Source organism: Aspergillus nidulans, chromosome V (genome assembly GCF_000011425.1).
Source record: "Aspergillus nidulans FGSC A4 chromosome V".
NCBI lineage: Eukaryota > Fungi > Ascomycota > Eurotiomycetes > Eurotiales > Aspergillaceae > Aspergillus > Aspergillus nidulans.
This window is the reverse complement of record NC_066261.1, coordinates 1,615,660-1,636,664: the sequence shown is the minus strand read 5'-3', so window position 1 is coordinate 1,636,664 and position 21,005 is coordinate 1,615,660. Positions and strand designations below refer to the sequence as shown.

Here is a 21,005-nt window from a genome sequence, read left to right as displayed (position 1 = left end):
GTAACTGAGGCTCTTGAGCCATATATGCATTGTAGTACAATTGAGCACATAAAGGAATGACCTCATAGGACGGTCTCAAACTGGAATTTAACCGGCCAATAAGCTTCGCGGCAATCTTGCGTGATTGCAGCTGCAGGTGCTACAGAATGCCAATAATTCCACGTACAAAGTTAAATATTCATACAAATCATAAAAGGTTGTATTTTTACATTAACCTTCTTAGCGGCAGGGGAAGGGGGGTATCATTGTCCATCACGTTGCTGTTCCTCCAACTCCAGCCGTGTAAGCTCCATCTCATCCTGCAGAAGACTCACAACTATGGGACCCGCAGCTTCTCGGATCGCACCATCAAGCAGCGCCTGTCGGGCCGAGTCCGGTACGATTTCAAATAGCGTATCAACATATTCGTGTAAGGGGGAATAATCGATTTCTTCATCCCAGTTACCTCGATCGACGCCATGCTGGCGAATGAACGCCTCAAGAGTCTGCAGACCATCGCCGAGAAGCCATTGTTCGAGCACTACCTGCTCTTCAGGGCCCGAGACGGGTAGCACATGATTTTCGACCGGCTCATTATCTCCATGGTCCTCTTCATCACCGGCCCGAAATCGAGGAAAGGGGATCACGCCGTGGTTCAGCTGCTCCATAAGGTTACGAATCCAGCCAGGCCTCTCGGCCTCGGGAACTCGAGACAGATAGGACGGCGTGGGATCCGACTGCTGTCGGAATGCTTCCGATTCGTAAGGTGGTAGAGGATCAGAAGCTGAGATACGCCCGGAGACGAAACGAGTCGGTAAATGCGTTGTAACGCGTGGAACATCCGAAAGAACAACATGGCGCGCAATGTCCAAAGTAATTTCTGGTGGTTCAATCGGCTCATCTCCCTCTGATAGCGTGTCCGCTACCTCGACCAGAAGAGAGATTACCTCTGGAGTGTTCCAAAGGTCTTTGGTACGCACAATGTAGAGTTCGGTGAACAGCTCGTGCCCATCAGTAGGAGGAAGCTTACCCCAGATTCGCTTCGGAATTGGCTGGATGTCGAGTTCCTGGGCCAGCTTGCAGAAGACCCATGGATAGCGGGACATTGCCACACGCATCTGCTGTCGACACTCCTTTTGTTTGTTCAGTCGCAGGTATGCTAAAGCTAAAGAGCACTGGATGTTTGGCAGGTATTTCCACTCTTGCGATAACCTGGTCTGTGTACAGAGATCGATGAAGTGTGACCACTCTCTGCCACGAAGCGCTAAATTGTCGATCATGAGTTTAATGCAATAAGGGTCTTTCAGATCCAGGCTCAGTAGCAGCTTCGCCCATTCATATGCAGTTCTCCAAGTCCCCTTCATTCCGAGGTTGGCAATGTACCTCCAACCAACAAGCCACAGCTCGCGGTTCTCCGCGTGTAGAAAGTCAAGCCTAGCTCTGCCATCTCTGAGGCGATTCCCGAATGACGAATGGACCGAACGACCGAAATTGAAAAGTGCTCGCTCCAGTAGGTCTGCAGATACTGCATGGTCACCTTGGTGTTTTGCGATCTCTGACACTTGGAGGAGCGTTGAGATGTGGTAAGGATTATACTGAAGGAGATGGATCATCCTTTGCGGATCCATTGACTCCACGCAGAGGTCAAACTGCCTCTGGACATCTTGGTACGCGGCGTTGTGGACGAAGCGGTAGACCGTGACGCCGTTGGGAAGCGACTCTGCTACCTCCATTCCCAGACCACCACTGGGAGCCCGCGGCCACTCATCTTTGCCCTGGAATAAGATGTTGCGCCTCTGTGTAACTCCGGCGAGACTGAGTCCTCTACTTGCAGGGCTGTATCTGCCCGTTAAAGCACGGCCAAGGTCTATTGTTTCTCGGCCCCGGTCCCGTCTGCGGCCTGAGCCAGAATCTGGCTGGTCGAAATTCTCCAGAACGACATTGCCAAACAGCTTGCGCATTTCATTCGTTGCGTTAAGTTGCTTTGAGTCAATCGACAAGAAATCTTCCGGGTCTCTTGAGAACCGAGCATCGACTCTTTCTTCTGTGCGTTGCACGCCGGCCTCTACTTGCGACTGGACAGCCAATTCCTTCAACGCCCGATCAATCTCATCCAGATCTTTGTCGGCAGAACCTTCATTCGTAGGCTCCTGTTTTGCCGCATTTTTCTTCTTCTTATTCTTTGTCTTCTTCTTTTTCTTTTGTACTGGGTCCGGTGCTGCTGGGATTGTTACCTCCTCTGTTGGTTGATTTACCGACTCGGGAGCCTCGCCTTCCGATGGCTGTTCGTCCTCATCGTCGTCATTATCCGCCGCGTTTAGAAGGTCAAAGGCATTTGGTTTCGGTTTCGATGGCTTCGCTATCAGTTCGTCTTCGCTCGACTCTTGGGCTTGTAGCTCGGCTTGCTGCTCTTGCTCACGCAGCTTTTGCAGCTTGCGAATCGCACGGGAGGACATCCAGGAAGTTCAACAGTGCTCAGAATGGGATTGGAATCGTGCTGAAAATGCGTTATGACCATGTGTTGCCTCTTGCAATAGCCCCTCCAGATAGTATTAGATGTTGGAGTATAGTAGAATAGAGATTTTGTGACTGCGGGGATGACGACAATGGACTTAATGGCGGGATCCGAAACCGGCTTAGTGCGGAGTATCCCACTACAAATACCATTCTGGTACCGCTCGTATCTGCCGTAATTGTGCCCACCGCCCCTGGCTGACGTTGCGGTGATGCTGGCCTTGATGCCTGGGGCATAATTTGCCGACACTGAGCCTCATCAACTCCTCAGCAGTAAGGTCGAGTGTTGCAGCGAGCCTCGGTATTTCTATCAGTCAGTCCGCTACTGTTGGCTCAATGCGTCGTGCAGCCCTTCAAGCGCTCCGTTCTTCTCGTCGTGCCCCAGCATGGCGGGTCGGCGGCAGGACGCCGCCCATCTCGTTCACAAGCAGTCCGTCTCTCGGTCTCCGATCCTACTCCACGCCCAAGCTTTCTGCTTCCCTTCAGTCCTCGATGCATCTTCGAACTTTCTCTGTTGCAGCAGTCTCGGCAGTAGTAGCATCTGGGGCTTGGTACGCTTACCAAGGCGACGGCTCCCAGACACCAGCAGCCGCCGGTACCTCCTCGCAAACTCGGTCGTTCACGTCGACTGCCCACGCCGAACAGCCTTCGGAACCGTCGCGCCGTGCTCTCCTGGTGGATAACGATCAATTCTATACGGCAACGCTCTCTGGAGAGCAGCCATTGCAGAAAAACACTGACGATTCTGATCGCCGACTTCTAGAGATGCTGACTCCTGAACAAGCGACGCAGAAACTGAGGAAGAACGAGGAATCATATCTGGTGAACCGAGGTAAAGGGGTTGTTCGATATGATGTTGTTCAGGTTCCGAGCAACTCCCCTATCGAAGATGACCATGCGGAGAAGATAGTCGAGGTACCTGCCTCCACGTCTGCGGCAAACGAAGGCCAATCCAGCAGTGACTGGATGTTTTGGGCGGTATTTGACGGCCATTCGTGAGTGTCCATATTACTTTCAGACATGTACTATCATCGCTAACCTTCGGCCATAGTGGCTGGACAACGTCTGCCAAATTGCGCAACGTCCTCATTTCATACGTCGCTCGCGAGCTCAACGCTACATATAAGTCCGCGTCTTCGGACCCTTCGCTAGTGCTGCCGTCATCCGAAGCCGTGGATGCCGCTATTAAACAGGGATTTGTTCGTTTAGATAACGATATTGTCCACGGCAGTGTCAACCAGGTGTTCAAGTCCAATTCACGTCGCGCCGCAGCCGAATTGCTCGCTCCTGCTCTTTCCGGCTCCTGCGCTCTCCTCGCATTTTACGATTCACAAACTCGGGATCTGAAGGTAGCCTGTGCAGGAGATTCGCGCGCCGTTCTCGGCCGTCGCTCAGAAAACGGTAAATGGACAGCAACACCCCTTTCAGAAGACCAGACGGGCGGCACGCCCTCTGAAATGAAGCGGTTGCGCGAAGAACACCCAGGAGAGCCCAACGTTGTCCGAAATGGACGTATCCTCGGCCAACTCGAGCCTAGTCGGTCTTTCGGAGACGCCTTCTACAAATGGAGTAAGGAAACACAGGAAAAGATCAAGCGCCAGTTCTTCGGTCGGACCCCTCATCCCCTCCTAAAGACCCCCCCTTATGTCACCGCCGAACCCATCATCACAACAACCAAGGTTGATCCCAGCCAAGGCGACTTCCTTGTCCTCGCAACCGACGGTCTTTGGGAGATGCTAAGCAACGAAGAAGTCGTCGGCTTGGTTGGGCAGTGGATCGAAGAGCAAAAAGCCGCTGCCGGAGCCGGTACCGGCAATAAGAGCTGGGTCCGGAGTCTCTTCGGCTCCCAGCCGACCCAGCTACCTGTAGAAGCACCGAAGGAAACCAGTACCGACGGACAACGTCGACCGATACGTCAGCAGCAGTACGACATCTCAGGTGCCGCTAGTCGTTTCGTCGTTGAAGATAAGAATGCGGCCACTCATCTCGTCCGCAACGCCATGGGCGGAAAGGACAAGGACATGCTCTGCGCTTTGCTCACTCTCCCAAGCCCTTACTCTAGACGATATCGGTATGTTTTACCTTCCTTTGCGCTGAGAACCCCCCAGAAGTACTAATTTACACCTGCTAGTGACGATGTAACCGTCGAAGTCATTTTCTTTGGCGAGAGCCCCGACAATCGCACGATCTCCATCAACGAGGAAGCCAGTGCATCGGAAGATAACATCAAAGCTAAGCTTTAACCTGTTATATAATACCCGTCGCAGTTCGTCTTACTGCACCTAGTTACTTATTCTCTATCCTTCTTAAATCATCGTAGACGATTGGATCGAAGGCACTTTGATATGCTCTGGGCTGGTCAGTCCAACAAGTGAAGTCTCATGTATGACTGTTATCTTCGCTATGAAAGATCTATGTAAGTAAGCTACATTTTTTTTTTGTATTTTCCTCTGGCTGTTCCAACAAAGAAAGAGTAGAGTCTTTCTGCCTGGCAGCCTTTACTAGGTGAGGATTATGTTGAGAAGATATCACATGAGTCACATCAAGGTGGGGCCACGTGAACTGTCGTGCCCTGAATGATGAATTTAATGGCAGTACCAGCAAAGACTAGTTAGCTAGTCCTTCTTGTGGTAGTAATGGCTGTAGTGCAGCCAGTGAGAAAATGGTTCCTTTAGGTTATATTGCAGAATGAAATGTATTGATGAAATAACAAGAGGTTAAGCTTTCTCAGGCATACTTCAGTGAGGGAAAGGCAACTGAATCGTTCAGTTCGCATTGCCTGAGGAACACAGCGAACACACTCAGAAAGGCCCTCTCTGAATGAAGAGGTAAAAAAGTCCTTTTTCCCTTCTCCTTCTTTTCTCATTGTCTTCACCCTCCCTTCAGTACAATGAAGGACTCCCCGTGCTTCTGCCTATCTTTCAAACCCGAGTCTCTCGCTTCGATACCGCAAACTTTGCAAAGATACTTCTTAGCTTTGTTTGTTGGCTCCGCGATTGGATCAAATATCGACCGAGGCTTGGTGAGGTCCGAGCAAGAGTGAGCAATTCGTGTTATATTCTGCTTGCTTCGAAAGAACTAAAGTTCACTTGGAAGTAAGTATACCACCTCAGCGTTATCGACGTTCAAGGTACTGCCACCCTGGAAATTGTAACCGAACTAACCATACTCCCATAGCCGCAATGTCAGTCTCGGAGCGTCATGACGACTTGACCGGCGAGGAGCATGAGAGTGAGAACGGTGAATCTCTCGAAGTGACATTTCACTACGCGGACTGTTTTGAACGGGATGAAGCTGGATATATGGGCGTGACCCTCCGCAGGGATCGCGGTGGGGACATTATCCCTGGATCAGCGACACCATTCTTCAGAGCCAACAACGAGATGATCATTCAGAGAGCCATTTCAGCAGCTGTTGACGCTACTGAGGACGAAAGCCGTCGTTCTCGTGTACCACCTGAAAGACCTCCACGCTCACCCTTGCCGATACTATCTTGGGACCGGTTGGTGAGATTGGAGAGTAACGTCGAAAGAGAGCGTGAGGCAGCCGAGATCGCCTCACCACGAGAGCTAGATATTGAACCTGACCAGTCAACTTGGCCACGCAACTGGGACACACATCATGATTATTTCCTCTGGACCTGTCGGGGGACTGTCGATGTCATCACCGAACATCTTCAGGCCGTCTTTCGATTTGAACCTGCCATCGATGAGGCCTTCGTTGCCGCGAGACTTTGTGGAGTAAACGCATATAAACAACTAACATTTCTCCAAAAGTACCTCCCTGGTGAGATCCACTCCTTGCAGCGGGCTGAGGCTCGTGGCATCATGTATGAGGCAGACATCTCGCATCCTGATATTCGCATGGGATCGCAGGACTTTGATTTAGAGCAGCTAGATGCCGGAGATCCAAAATACATTGAGCCCGTCCTTCCTTGCTGGGCACCTCCCAACTGGGGCCGTGCCGACGACGCATTCGCAGCTTTGTACTTGGGCGAGGATCCGATTGTGTTTCAACGTGAATATGGCTGGGCTTGCACCGAGATACCAACCATTGAATTTATCAGCATTCGAATGGCTCAAATCCCACACTTGAATCTTAACTGGATGGAGTTGCGGGCTGCGAAATCCCGCCATGATATCCTTGTCACTACCTGCCAGTCAGTCCCCCCAGGGTACCAGTTCTTCTGACTTATGTCTTCATCCGCCTTGCCTCTTGTTTCCCATTGAGGATGACAATTTTCCGAATTTCCGGCTCTCCGTAAATAGTCTTTTGTCGCTTCAAGCACTCGGGATTTCCAGAATTGTGGGCTAGTTCTGTAACACAGCCTTTTGTCCCCGTTTAGAATAAGCAATGTGGATCTGCCTCCATGGCTTCAATGATGGAGTGGGGAACATGTATTTTTGAAGAAGATATGTTTGTGCCGTCGCGATATTCGTGCTCGTGATCCAGTAAATCATAACCGCTACCGGCATTCCCTGCATATAACATGCCAGCCCAACATTTAGAGCCATGCATTGGATGAGCAACCGAAATAGAGTATTCGACATCTGCTTCCCCATCTCTTTGAGGGGCAAGTCGGCAGCACTCCTCAGTGTCGGCACCTTCCATCCGTTGCGGATGTTGACCAACATAGTGACGGTCAGTATAGCCGGCAGAATGCCCGTCGAGTCACTTGCTAACAGATCAGGGAACCAGAGGGCTCCCTCTGCTGCGAACGATGGCTCAACGGTAAGACGAAGAGCGGCGGATCCTTGCGATTCCGAATCCCCCGATGAAAACAGTGCAAGCAGGGTCTGAGCCAGGCTTTTATCAGCACCGCTCATCGCCCTGAGGCTTTCCATGACAGTAATCCAAATCGGCACCTGGAGGATATTGGCTGGCCTATACCATCGGACTAGGCCCCAGCGGCGGCGGAGAGCATCATACTGGCCCTTGACGTTTTTAGTGGTCATGATTTTGGCCTCTCTCGCAAGTATCGGGCCATTGGGACCAGTCTGATTCTGTGCTTTCTTCTGATAATGCTGTCGCCAAGCCATAAGTATCGGGGATAAATCGGATTCTTTACGAGCTTGGACTTTAGTGAAGATCTGCAGGGGCAAGGCCACGCCCATTCGAATCAGGAAAGCAGTCAAAGGGATTGAGAGAGCCCATGGCAAATGGCTGGCTGAGTGTACGCCATGAATGAAGGACGATGCTACTTCCAGCGACTCGTTTATAAATGGAGCCTGTCTCGTCTGGTGGAAGCGGCGGACATGCTGCAGAGGCATCATCCGGGGGAGATGATGACTCGGCCTCATTCTGAGAAGTTTTAAGTCTCTTCTTTCAAATTAAGGGCAACTGCATGCAGAACGAAAGACAAGAACAGTAGTCTCACACAGAGGTAAACAACACAAAAGAGTTCTATGGCAGAAAGATTCCGAGCTGTGCCATCTGATGCGATTTATCACGTGGGCGGTGACCATGCTATAGTTAGAAATAATACCAACTATACCATACCGTACCATACAGGGCTTATCGATAGCGAAAAGACCAGAAAGCAAACATCAGCATCATTCCACTCATCACCGACAATTATTTATCTAGTAGACAGCTTCCACTGCCCTCAGCTAGTATGCTCCCAACAAACCGTTTACAATGATGCTTTTCCTTCTTAAATTTCTGATCTCTGTGATCGCCCTCCTTGCCGCGTGCGTACTTCTACCCCAGTTTCCCCTGGGACTGCTCCGTATTGTGCTCCGCGGCGTGGGATGGGTGATCCGGAAGAGGACACAAGCTCGCAGGGAGGTCATCTTGTCTCGTGTCCGGGCAGATGAAGACGAACTACTCTCAAAACAGTCCAAAGTGGCTTGTACCAGCACGACGTCAGCGGATGATGAGGATTGGGAAAAGGTCGACTCCAGCTCGGGTGATAGCAGCTCCGGGTCAGCTAGTCAGAATTTCCAGCAGTCAGGGACAGACGAGTGGACTGGGATCATAGGCTTCTTCCATCCTTTCTGGTATGTGGTCTCTGCTGGTAGTAGCTGAGTATGTGGCGCTTACTTTTTGGAATATAGCAACGCCGGAGGCGGGGGAGAACGTGTCCTTTGGGAAGCTGTCAGAGCTACGCAAAGACGATGGCCCAAAGCTGTCTGTGCTATATACACCGGCGATCTGAATGTCACGAAAGCAGCTATGCTGGAAAGGGTCCAGGTATGTCCCCGGCGGTATTGTCTATATCCTTTTCTGACATATATAAGACCCGTTTCAACATTCGACTGCACGCGCCAACAGTGGAGTTGCTCTACTTAACAACCCGGAAATATGTCCAGAGCAGCATGTATCCCTACATGACGCTTCTAGGCCAGTCCCTCGGCTCACTAATTGTGGGCTACGACGCCTTCACGCTTCTCGTGCCCGACGTCTTTGTCGACACCATGGGCTACGCATTCGCTGTGGCATTCTGCAAGCTTCTCTTTCCCTCAGTTCCAACAGGTGCCTACGTGCACTACCCCACCATCTCCACCGACATGCTTCAGTCTCTCGACGACAAAACTGGCCTGAAGGGCGTCAACGCCGGCGCGGGAACAGGACTTAAAGGCACCCTTAAGCGCAAGTACTGGCTCGCCTTCGCCCACCTTTACGGCTGGATTGGCGGCCATATTGACGTCGTCATGTGCAACTCCTCCTGGACATCAGCACATATCCGCTCTATTTGGGGCCCATCCCGACACACGCCCTTCCTATCATCGAAAACCCTCAAATACAAAGATCCCGTCGTCGTCTTTCCACCGACCGCCGTCTCAGACATCCAATCCACTATTCCAGTGACACCTGAAACAGAAACAACCCGCACCCCTACACTTCTCTACATCGCCCAGTTTCGGCCGGAAAAGAATCACCCTCTCATCCTGCGTTCCTTTGCCCGCTTTCTTGAACGCCACAAGAAAACCAAGGACTCTTCGACCAAGGACTCTTCGACCAAGAAACAAAAGCCAGAGCCCCAGCTCATCCTCATCGGGACCGTCCGCCCCTCTAGCCCAGATGAAACCCATATCTACAACCTCCGCCTCCTCGCGCACGAACTCCGGATCCGCAACAACACCACCTTCCTCTGCGATGCCTCCTGGCCCACGATCCTTTCGCATCTTGGCACAGCTTCCATCGGCGTAAATGCCATGTGGAACGAACATTTCGGTATTTGCGTCGTCGAGTACCAAGCCGCCGGCTTGATTGCCGTTGTCCATGACTCGGGCGGTCCACGCGAGGATATTGTGATCGATCTTCCTGAATCCGAGTCTGGTGCTGATTCTCTTGAGAGCAAGGGCACACGAGCGACAGGATTCCGGGCGACGACCGAAGAAGAGTTTGCGGATGCGTTTGAGAAGGCACTCTCGCTCAGCAACGACGAGAAGGTTGGGATGCGGTTGAGGGCACGGAAGTCTGCATTGAGGTTTACTGAAGAGGAGTTTTCGAGGAAATGGGTTGGTGAAATTGGGAAATTAGTTGGCATGACTCATTAGGAAGTATATCAACTCCACTCTCGTGAGGAGAAAAGCTTCAGAACTAAGCCCTAGTTAGCACTCCAACCTCCTACCTACAGCAATTGAGCAGGATCCGCTCTGATACTGGAGTGCTTGATATTTGCTGATGTAATCAATCATTGTAAAGATCTTGACGATAGAAGCTGCCAAATACAGACAAAACGAAATTTCAAACTCAGGGTATCAAAATATCCCTTGGAAGTATAGGACTAACTAAAGGCAAATCAACTGAAACAAACGACACCATCTCCCAGGGGTATGAAGTTCATCGTAAACACGTGAATAGGCAAGCTGTAGATTGGCCTAGTCGGAATGGAATGATATCGAAAAATGAAGGGTAGATTGTCCAAGGCAAAGGCATTTTGAAATCCTGTATCCGCAACGCCGAACCTCTATACACCAGAAACAGATCCAGATCCAGCCATAATAGCGACAGTGGAATAAGAAATTCCCCTACTGAACAGAGAAATAGGTAGCAAAGGGATGCAAAAGATGTGCTATTTCCCCCAGTTCGGATTTGCGTAGCCAGCTTCACCTGGATTGACCCCAAGCATCTGCCCTTGGGCATCCACATTGTAGATATTGCCCTGATCGCTGGCATAGCCCGTACTCATACCAGAGACACTGATCCCCGATTCATCGTCGTCGAAACCGAACTCTCCGCCGGAACTGGCGTCGAAACTATTTCGACCGCCAATATCGCTTGTGTCATCAGTTCCGGCTGGTATTTGGTCCCACTGCAATGTTTGCAAAGCTGGATACTGTGCTAGTAGCGCTGCAGGTAGGATGAAGCTGCCCGTATGTTGGGCCTCCGTTCCCTGGCCGGGGAGCATGAGTGGTTGGTTGACCGGCTGCAGATGCTGCTGTTGCTGGTTTATGAGCGTGCGTTCTCGCTCTTGAGACTCCTCATCCAATAGAGGCTTGATGCAGATTCGGCCAGCTTCTGATCTGAAGTGGCGCCCCAGGGCATCGGCACGAGCAAATCGGCGGCCGCAGCCCCATTGCCCGCCTCGCGAGAGATCACCCCGACAAACAAACTTCTTCTCACCCGAATGCAGGCCTTCGTGGCGCTTACGGTCATGCTGGCGGGCAAATGCTTTGCCACAGACAGTGCAGACGAACGGTCGTTCGTCTGTATGTGTCCGTAGATGGGAACGCAAGTTGTACGCCCGGGTGAAGCGCTTGGGGCAAAGAGTACATTGAAAGGTCGCGGGGTGCTTCTGAACCCGCTTAGAATCGGTATTATTCGATCCAGGCCGTTGTGGGTCAGCCAGGCCAAGAATATAATTCCGACTATCGACCGAGGACGTCGACAGACGGCGGGCCGAACGCGCAGGTGAGGGCTCCCTGGAACTAGGATTACTGTAGGGGTGGCGGCCTACATTGAAAGGCGACAATGACCGGGGCGATGAAGCAGCCAAAGCGTCTAAGCTGGCTGACGGAGACGAAGGCGAGCGAGGTCGGGAGATGGAGACCGCGTACGGATCAGACTTGCTGCGCATCCGTGAGGTGCCTAGATGATGAATTAGACTTAGTCAAGTGATGAAGTAGACAACTTACGCAACGATGGAGGCGGACTCAACGAGTCCATGTCAGCGGTCGACTTTTCAGGTGGGAAGACTTGAGCCTTAGCCGGGGGCGCAAATTCAACATTGATTGACGGCGGGGCCATCTGTGACGCTTGCCCGATATCACCGCCATTCGGATAGCCTTCTGTTGGAGGAGTCGGGTACGCGGAGTTTGTCGCCGGAGCAGAGATAAATGGCCCGCCAGGGATTATGTCTGTCGGATGTTGAGGCATCAGCTGAGGAGAGATGTAAGGACTATGGTGAGGGCTAATCCCCTGTGTTTGGGGCTGGTGATGCTCAGACAGAGTGAATGACTCGATTCCCAACGCGGCATTATCATAGAGACTGGGGTCATTCTGAGCCGCCAGCAGTGGGGACGGATTATTGTCCGCCACGTCAAAGCTGTCATGCTGGGGAAGATAGGGAGAATGGGCGGCGGACGACACCTCGGAGACCTCTGAGGGAGCGCGACGGTGGCCGTGAAAAGCGGAATTGTTCATAACGGCCTGCCATTCGGGGTGCGAAACGTTGGTCATGTATGCGGCGCTTGCGGGATCGAGGGAGGTGTGACGCGAGTGCTGGGGGGTATAGAACGTCCCCGGCGAGGAGGCGGGAGGGGACATGGCGCTGGACGGCGGCTGGTCCAGCGGCGAGGTCTGCGACGAGTTCGACGGGTGAGGAGACGGGATCTGGCTGACCAGATCGACCGGGTTGACGGCTTGGTTGCCCGACTGCTGAGGATCGAGCAGGCCCGAAGAGGGGTAGTCGGAGCCAGTATTGTTAGGGCTCGATCCCTGGTAGAGCGAGAAATCGAAGTCACCAGTGTTCGAGTTTAGGAGGTTTGAGAAGTTCTCCTCGGCAGGCTGGTGTGAGAGTCCTTGGTCAAAGGACTGTGGGATCTGCAGACTAGGGCGGGCGAAGTTATGGTCGGTCGCGGTTGCAGGAGTCAGATAGCTCGACGAGTAGGCGAACGCCTCGGAGCCAGGAGCGGAATTGTTGGCAAAGGACGACGGAGGGTAGGAGGAATTGGAGGTGACCGAAGGGTCAATTGTCAAGTCGTTGTGATTATTATTGTACTGCTGGTGGGCGTGTGCTGAGGGGCTGGCGCTGCGGTTTATATGAGCAGCGGGAGCTTGCCCCAGGTCCTGCAGCGTATCTTGAGGATCCATGGCAAAGAGCTATGCAGACAAGATCCCAGAATAGATACCACGCGAAAAGAGGCTGAGCGGAGGGAATGGAAGAATATGTAAGAATAAGAGCAGGATGATCCAGGGAAACAGAAGGGGGCCCAAGGCGCGCGAGGTGGGGAGACACAGCAGGTGTGGATTACGGTCGGGCTGAGGCGCAGATAGACGCCGCTGCGAGCAATCAAAAGTAAGGATCGAAGGAGAGACTGATGGAGATAAATATAAGAACGGGAATATGCAAGGTCAGTCTGGAGCTACCATTCGCGGTGGAGATGAATTTCAGGGACCGAGTTGGGGGGGCAGTTGGCGATTCAGCCTCGTCGCGCTATCCCAAATTCCCAATATCGCGGATTCACAATCACCGATCCTTTGATCGTCGAGCTGTGCATGTAGTCTGGGTCCTTTTCAATATTGCGGCAGGTAGAGTACCGACTAGGCAACAGCAGAGCTCGACTCTTGAAAGATGAGCGTGATGAAGAGATAAAAGGAAAGGAAAAAGTAAATGAGATGAAATGATCGAGATAAGAGGTAGAACGTACGTATGGGAGGAGGTCGAAGGCGAGTCGAGAGAACGAGTCGAGGGGATAGATGCCTTGATGCCTGATTAGTGCCTGAGGAGTGCCAAAAACGTGGGGATGGGCCCCAGTAGCAACACCACAAACTCAAGTTGACGACAATCAACCACGTTTTGGCAGATGCTTGTCGTTGGTTGCTTAAAATACCTCGAAACACCAAAAATAACCATCCGGTAATCTTCATGGAATGTGGCAGGCACAAAAGGCAGAAATAATTGTTACGTGCTCTTGTTGAGCCAACGGCAGCGATCCGCAAGGCAGACTCGCTCTCGCTCCACTAACTCGAGAATGCCGAACGATAGGAAGAAGCATACCCTGGTGAGGTTTTCACGACCAAGCTAGGTGAGATGCTAAGAATAACCACAGTGATCTATGGCGGATGCAGCAGATTAAAGGTCGCTATGTTACACTGGATCTGACGGCTATATTCTATCCATTCTTCTTGACAAGACCATCAACAGAACCCGAAGAAGAAGATGAGGATCAAAAACTTCAGCCTAAAAAGGAACACCGTTATGCCAAAAGGGCCCACGTCACTTATGATTTCACTGAAGCTCCATCGCATTTTCCGCCCCCACGCCGTCCTAGGGTCGATTGAGCGTGGTCCAGGGTACTCCGTAGAGTCGATGACTACGCGAGTCCCAAGTGTGCCCAACTCTCGACGTCCGCTCATGGTCGCTATCACCAAGAGCTTAACTCCAGTCTGCCGAGTTTATATGTCACAGTCTCACCGATCTCCACAACAAGATTCAGCTGGTGCTATAATCTCCGAGGAGCGTTCTTGACCCGACGCTTAAATCTGGGCATTCCGCACACCGTCGGTTGGGAGCTTTGACCGACTTTGCTGGATGGGTTCCGGCACTTAACTGCGTTTGCACAGCCCCCGAGCTGAAACCCCTCCCACCCTGGAACCGTACGAACTGGCGGCTTTTGCTGGACAATTGATCGAGGCTGCCTGTTTCATCATACAAGGTGCATAAGGTACAGGGGAAACGCATTAGTGATGAGTCTTGACTGGCCGGTCCTCAATCCTGATGTAGTACTTGCTCCGTACATGGAGAAAGCTCCGAACATATAGGTTCTGGTGGTACTGGTAACATAGGGCAAGCCATCAGCACAACATAAACATCCTCGACTTCTACAGATCACCAAAAACACTTATACTTTCCCTCACAGTCCTGTCCCTCCAGTCAACCATCAGGTTATCTTCGCAGCTCGATCCCAGCCCCGCATTGTCCACCCAGCCAGGCTCCCAATAATATATTCCCACACCACCGACATCCTCCAGCGTGTCCGCCAACCTGCCCAGAAAAGTCTCCTGCCCATCGGCGCTGAAAGGAATCGAACTAAGATCCGACGGAAATGCATACTCAGGCGAGCTACACTGCACCGGCCAATCCGTCTCCACAACAAGCACATTCTTGCCGTAATTCGACTTCAGGTTCGTCAAACTCGTTTTCAGTGAGGAGAGCGTTGCATCCGCATTGTAGAAGGGGTAGTACGATACGCCAATAAGGTCAAAATCAGTAGACAGCAGTGTACCCGTGGCAAGCACGGTGTCGTAGAAGTATTTCTGCGCATCCCAGTCCCACCCGTTGTCGAGGTGGAAGAGGATCTTGGGCGTCGTGGAGAGCGAAGAGTCCTTGACGCCCCAGGCGCCCGAGTGCAGGAGGCGCGCAATGTTGTCGTAGTGGTCTGTCGATCCTAAGGGGTGAAGGAGGCCGTTGCGGATTTCATTTCCGATGGAGACAATCTCGACGGCGACATTGTTCTCTGCGAAGGTGTTGCACACGTCCAGTGTGTAGTTGTACACTTGCCAAGCCAGGGTGTCGATGTCGGTTGTTGACCACCCAGAGGGGGTTGCCTGTACAGTAGTCGTCTCAGTTTAGCTCATCTTGGAAGTATAGAATGGATATAGATATACCTGGTCTCCCGGGTCCGCCCACGTATCACTCAAATGCAAGTCCAAGTAGACACTCATGCCGGCATCCTGTACCCTCTTTGCCAGCTCCAGATTGTACTCCAGGTTGTAAGATCCGTCGCTTGGATTCACCCAGATTCGTTGCCGTATCGAATTTACTCCATTGTTGGCTAGAATCAATTCGAAGGCTTGGGTCTCACCGTTGAGATTCTTGTAGGCGACACCGGAGTCTTCTTCAATCAGGAGCGAGGAGATATCGGCGCCGCGGTAGGTCAGGGCGGCGCTGGTGAGAGTGACCAGAGATAATGGTAAGAGGGAGGAGAGAATCATGGTTGATAGTGTTCCTAGGCTGGGTTAAGCGCAAATGGTCGGCCATCTTACGGTCAGCTGGGGAACTCGGTGATTTTAAGCATCCGGTTCATCATGCAACCTGGTTTCTAAAAGCATAGATACCCGCTGTCTTGCGTTTCAGAAGTGCTGGTGGGGAAGTCTCCGATGGAGATTCATTTGGAGGACACAAACTTATTGGTGGAGGAAAAGTTGAGACGCGGGAGAATATGGGGTAGGGCAGTTGACTCTACTATACATAGCACCTAGACTACAATAGACACGGCCGTCAACGGCGTGAAGAATCGAGTGTTTCTCCATTGTTCCCAATATATGATCTGGTTCATTTCAATTGTCTCCCCTGCCGTTCATCCTGCACACCACTCATAAGAAAGCCAAATGCACTAAATCTCAGACCTCCTCCCCCGAACATTACATACAGAAACTCGCACATGTCCCGGACCCCATGCATCAAATAAGAACCGATATATAAACCTTAAAAGGGGCCAGATGAAGATAGACATTGAAAGCAAAACAAACGCCGGTCTTTTGGAAGCCCATCCGAGAAGAACGAAATGAGAAGGATAGCCTGCCACCAATGCGAAATATATGTACAAGCAATGTAACCCTCTGCAGGTGCCCTGTATGCGCGCAAAAGAAAGATAAAAGATGCAGCCAGAAGGTCCCAATTAAATGATATACACGTGAATCTCAGAGCTGGGTAAGCAGAGTTGATAAGGGGGTGCGAAGGTTGACGTGGACGGCGGCGAATAAGAAAAACAATCGGAGCTGGTAGCCCTTGTCAGAGCATGACGAAGGGGCAGGATTAGCCTGCATCGTGCCCTTTCTTCGCTTTGCCCATGATGATAGCTGGTTTTTTGTTGACGGCTCTGGTATTGCCAAAGACTAGACCTTCATCTTCAGAATCGTCGCCGCTCTCCTCCTCGTCATCGCAGTAGTATCGAGATTCGTCATCCTCTGGCGGGCGCGACGTACTGAGCCGCCGTGCTTTGACCGTTTCACCGGTACGAAGGATTGAAGGAACCTGGGCCACTTTGTCGCAATCATTCTCCTTGTTTATCCCGCCTTCTGACAAAGACGAAGCTCCTGACATGACGGACGGAATGCTAGGATGGGATGTACTTTGCGACATACCACTGGTGTCTTCATCCATAGAAGAGGAAGACATGGTAGCTGCAGAGGTTGGTGATGTCGTCAAGCCCTCTTTGACATATTCCGCGGCACCAGTATCCGCTGTGGCATCCAACCCCTTGCGGCTAGCATTGTCCGCGCCGGAACGATGTTCGCGGTCCGAAGAGAGCCCAGTAAGTGGGTCTGAGCGGCTACCTTTGATGTGCCATGAACCCTCCTTGGGGAGATGGAAGGGCTCAACAGCTAAGAGTGGGTGAGATATCTTGCGCCGGTGCTCGGGAGTTGATGCCCGGCTCTCGCGTATTGTGAACGGCTCTCCATCTGGTTGCCATGCTGACGGCTGCATCTGCCCAACCGCGGACGCGATGCTCAAGGCGAGACTGGGTTCCGAATGATGGTCTTCCTCGGCGGTCGAAAAGTCGGTGGGAAAATGCCGATCTCCTGGCTGAAGCCCCCTTGCTAACCGGTGGCTCGCGCCACCAATGACACCGCTTATGTTTGTGGTTCCCGAAGACCCTGACAGATCAGGCGTAGCGGGACGCAAAGGTACAGAGTAGCTCTTATTCATAGCAGACGCCCTAACGGTTTTTGATGACTCGGCAGTCGATAAGTTCGACGTTGCACGCTCAGGATGGTCAGGGCGAGGTGTTCGATTGGCAGGGGAGTGATATCCGGGAGCGCCATCCTGGGCCAAATATGATGTGGGCCGTTCTTCGGGGCTAGCCGTAGGGCTCACCGTCACACTTTGTGAGAGAGGATGCTCACTATCCCTGTGATGTCGGTTGAACCGGGAAAAGAGCTCTTCGTCACCGCGGAGACTGAATCGGCCACCATCCCAGAGATGATGCTTTCCGTGAGAATTGCTGCTCGAAGTGGATGTCGAATCAACCGAGGGGCTTGCACTAGGAGTGCGTTTGCGACTGTCTCTGTCTTTCGACCTTCCAGTCAAATAATGCGACCATTTTGCCACATTGGACCGCACACGTTGAATAAACGGCACCTTGCTGACGGCAGTGGTAACTTCCTCATTGGAAACTTCAATCTTCTTGCCCTTGCTTAGGTAGCCGGGATCGGTCTCTTCCACCCAAGCTCTAGGATTCGGAAGGCCATGAAGAACCCATGGATGATGCTTGATCTCTTTTAATGTGATGCGCCTCACCGGGTCTTTAGTGAGTAGTCGTTTCAACAAATCCCACAATTCTTCATCAACTTCTTCATAAACCAGCTCGTTGTCCGCTCGAATACTATCTGGCGCATAACGAGGCCACTGGGCGCTGGTCTTCACCTGGACGGGTTTTAGACGTTTGCGTGGAATAAAGACATCCTGCTTCACGATCGTCTGATACATGCTATACTCGTCATCCGAGACAAACGGCAACCGACCAAATATCATCCCGTAGAGCGTCACACCAAGGGACCAGATATCAATGGCTCCGGTGATACGGGGCACGCCACCAAGGCTTTCAACGAAGTCGTCACCAGTGTAGCAAAGCTCGGGGGCGTAGAAAGCCGGTGTGCCAACGGTTTTAGACAACTCCCGCGCATCGTCCAGCTCAGTTGCAACATCTGTCTCATCCAGTTGCTCCTCCTCCTCGTCTCGAATAGGTCGTCCCAGGTAAGAAACACCGAAATCGGATATCTTGACGCGATGACCACTGGTAACCAGAAGGTTTGCCGGCTTGATATCGCGGTGTATGATTCCTTGATAATGGAGATATTCGAGGCCGAGAAGCGAATCTCGAAAAGCGTTGCGTGCTTCCGCGAAAGTTAAACAAGGCACATAGGACATGTCGTCCTCTTCAGGGGACAGATCTGTCTCTGAAGGTGCGTAGCCAAAACTGCTGGATGCGGTACTGAACCGCCGTCTATCAGATGGGTAATCAGTATAGGCCCCGAACATGGTGCCTTCCATTGCGGCCAATGCAGCCTCTTGAGGCGCGGAAGAGGCGTGGCTCGAAGAGGAATGAGACTCTGTCGCTGCGATCTCAGCTCCCAGTTCATCATCCGATTCTGCACCATGTTCCAAACTCCAAGCAGGAATGGGTCCCTGCTGCGCATGCTCTGCTTGCGCTTGGCGCCGTTCCATTGCTCTCAAGCGTTGCTCCCGCCAACGCTGCGCTGCCATGATGTACTGCTTGCTCTCTTCCCAAAATGCTGGTGTGTCAGGAGCACCGATTTTCTCGCGTTCAAGTCGGAGCTTGTCAACTTCCACAATCTCGCGAAGTCCTTTTTGTCGCCAAATAATCTCTCCATTTTCGACGTACTCGAGTACTATGTAAACCTTCTGGCGGTTCGGATCGTCGATTACTTCTAGCAGGCTAACCACGTTCGGATGGCGGGCCTTTTTCAGGATGGCGACCTCCTTTTTGACCTTGTCCTCGGCATTCCCCAGTCTCCCCAAGCGCCGCCGTTTCGAGTACCGCTGGACAATCTTAATCGCAACCTTTTGGCCGGTTGTCACGTGGCGACCAAGTTTCACTTTCCCATGTTCGCCACGACCTAGCTCTGAGAGGATCTCATACTGGTTGATGACTTTGTTTCCAGTTACGGAGTCCCTGTCTACTTCGACAGTATGTGTCCTACACCAGTGGTCAGTATATTGTGTACTATAGTAGATGTCCCTAGGATCAGGTCGTTATAAACTTACTCCTTTGGTGGCTGAAGATGTGACGGATGAAGGTAGGAATTGCCAGAACGGTCATCACCGTCCGATCCCGGCGACGATGTCAGGCCAGGGGTTCGGACAGAGAACAGACCTGGACTGGATATAGGAGTATTGCCAGCGGTACGAGCGCCACGGGAGTAAGTAGGTTTGTGAACAGTGTCGATGGGATAAGAGCTTCGGGAGCGTAGAAATGGAGGTTGATAGGTTGGGTGTATTTGAGATTGAAGAACGGCATAGGACTGATCAGGATATACAGGGTATTCGGCGGCTCCGCCGTCGGATTGGTGGTTGTAGGACGTCCTTCGCGACAGCGAGATCCGTGCAAAGACGCTGCGTTCCGACCGAGCATCGACCACGGTATCCTCGTTCAATGCTTGAAGAGAACTGGACGAGGTTCTAGTGGATGGCGACCGGGAGGTTCCAGAGGAGTGATATAGATGGGGGAATGTGTGTCGAAGAGACGGTTGGCCATCCAATGAGTCATTCGAAGGAGGGAGCTTTGCGTTTGACGGCTTAGTGACGGCTTGGCCGGCGTCCAAATCGATCGACGAGTGCTGAGAACCGCCCGCTATATCACTCTTGCTTGTGCCCCTCCTATGGGTGTACTCCGATACCTGCCCATGATGGGGTGCCGCCACGTCCGTGGGTTCCTCGAGGCTGAGCTCTGAAGGGGCCCGATCGGCCATCTTCATAATTCGTTCTTACGTTGTTAAACCACCGCCCCGGCCCAACGTGCGCATCGTCTATTTCCGATCCGGTCCTGCACTGTTCGTGTAATGGATCCGATGCGCCTTCCTGATCTTTGTCCCTTTGATGAAATTTTGTATTCACCAACAAGTCAAGTTCTCAGGTGAACCGATACGAAACTCCAATTGTATGGTCGAATGTGTCGGCATTACTTTCAGAGTTCGACTGGACGGGTGGCGGCAGGCGTCATGAAGCAACCGTGTACCGGACAACGGACGGGATATTACTGAATCAGGTTCAACCCACTACAGCACCAGGATGTAGTCGGTTGTGGTTCCAGTCGACAGACGATCGATGAGTCCGTGAAGGGAGATCGTCGGCAAAGTCGGAGCGAGGCCGGAGGAAAAGGTGGTCGAGTCTAGGGCGGGAGGATGTCCAGAGAGCGTCTTAAGTATAGAGCAGGGGTGCAATAAACGGTAGCACCTATATAACCGATTATAAGAAAACGCAACAAAGTAGTAAGACAGTCGCAATATTGGACGGCGAAGGTGAAAAGAATAGCAAAGTTAAAAGGAGGGGTACGGCTGGTGCAGCAAAGGAAGAAATGAAAGAGACTCTCGGTCGCGGAAGGAGAAAGGGTGGATGGAGAAGCTAGGGAGGATGGAGTCGAAAGGGGAAAAATGGTGACGAGGCGAGAGGAGAAGAGTGCGAGAAGCACAGGTCATGAAGACGAGAAGGCGAGTGGACTGGAGAAGTGTCCTAGAAGGGCTCCAGGCGGATAAGCGCAAGCGATGGGGGGAGGAAGCGAGAGGAGAATGTGCCGGCTCAGGCTGGCCCTGGTACTGTTGAATTTTACCAGACTGTTGCCTCTCGTTTAAAAGAGATACACAGACTGTGCTTCCTAAGT

General features: G+C 52.1%; 8 protein-coding genes across 8 annotated transcripts, besides 1 other annotated feature; 3 read left to right on the top strand and 5 right to left on the bottom strand.

Annotated features, from left to right (window-relative positions):
• Positions 1-21,005: part of a sequence feature (contig 1.98 826..565485(-1)) that runs on past both edges of the window.
• Positions 143-2,435, bottom strand: ANIA_05721 (transcriptional repressor TCF25 family protein; the record flags this gene model as incomplete). Its single annotated transcript, XM_658233.2, has 1 exon — positions 143-2,435. The coding sequence occupies one exon, from the start codon at positions 2,433-2,435 to the stop codon at positions 243-245; it is 2,193 nt and encodes a 730-aa protein (XP_663325.1). The 3' UTR covers positions 143-242.
• Positions 2,830-4,736, top strand: ptcF (type 2C protein phosphatase PTC5; the record flags this gene model as incomplete). The annotated part of the gene is made up of 3 exons (XM_658234.1): positions 2,830-3,488; positions 3,545-4,564; positions 4,625-4,736. The coding sequence occupies 3 exons, from the start codon at positions 2,830-2,832 to the stop codon at positions 4,734-4,736; spliced, it is 1,791 nt and encodes a 596-aa protein (XP_663326.1).
• On the top strand, positions 5,384-6,683 carry ANIA_05723 (uncharacterized protein; the record flags this gene model as incomplete). Its single annotated transcript, XM_658235.1, has 3 exons — positions 5,384-5,532; positions 5,578-5,588; positions 5,671-6,683. 3 exons carry the CDS (start codon positions 5,384-5,386, stop codon positions 6,681-6,683), a joined length of 1,173 nt encoding a protein of 390 aa, XP_663327.1.
• On the bottom strand, positions 6,804-7,793 carry ANIA_05724 (membrane insertase COX18; the record flags this gene model as incomplete). The annotated part of the gene is made up of 1 exon (XM_658236.1): positions 6,804-7,793. One exon carries the CDS (start codon positions 7,791-7,793, stop codon positions 6,804-6,806), a length of 990 nt encoding a protein of 329 aa, XP_663328.1.
• On the top strand, positions 8,134-9,995 carry ANIA_05725 (alpha-1,2-mannosyltransferase ALG11; the record flags this gene model as incomplete). Its single annotated transcript, XM_658237.1, has 3 exons — positions 8,134-8,492; positions 8,550-8,685; positions 8,733-9,995. 3 exons carry the CDS (start codon positions 8,134-8,136, stop codon positions 9,993-9,995), a joined length of 1,758 nt encoding a protein of 585 aa, XP_663329.1.
• On the bottom strand, positions 10,373-12,753 carry crzA (the record flags this gene model as incomplete). The annotated part of the gene is made up of 2 exons (XM_658238.2): positions 10,373-11,529; positions 11,577-12,753. 2 exons carry the CDS (start codon positions 12,751-12,753, stop codon positions 10,514-10,516), a joined length of 2,193 nt encoding a protein of 730 aa, XP_663330.1. The 3' UTR covers positions 10,373-10,513.
• On the bottom strand, positions 14,344-15,597 carry ANIA_05727 (protein galA; the record flags this gene model as incomplete). The annotated part of the gene is made up of 3 exons (XM_658239.1): positions 14,344-14,436; positions 14,521-15,210; positions 15,271-15,597. The coding sequence occupies 3 exons, from the start codon at positions 15,595-15,597 to the stop codon at positions 14,344-14,346; spliced, it is 1,110 nt and encodes a 369-aa protein (XP_663331.1).
• Positions 15,886-20,097, bottom strand: ANIA_05728 (protein stk22; the record flags this gene model as incomplete). Its single annotated transcript, XM_658240.2, has 2 exons — positions 15,886-19,325; positions 19,394-20,097. The coding sequence occupies 2 exons, from the start codon at positions 20,095-20,097 to the stop codon at positions 16,421-16,423; spliced, it is 3,609 nt and encodes a 1,202-aa protein (XP_663332.1). The 3' UTR covers positions 15,886-16,420.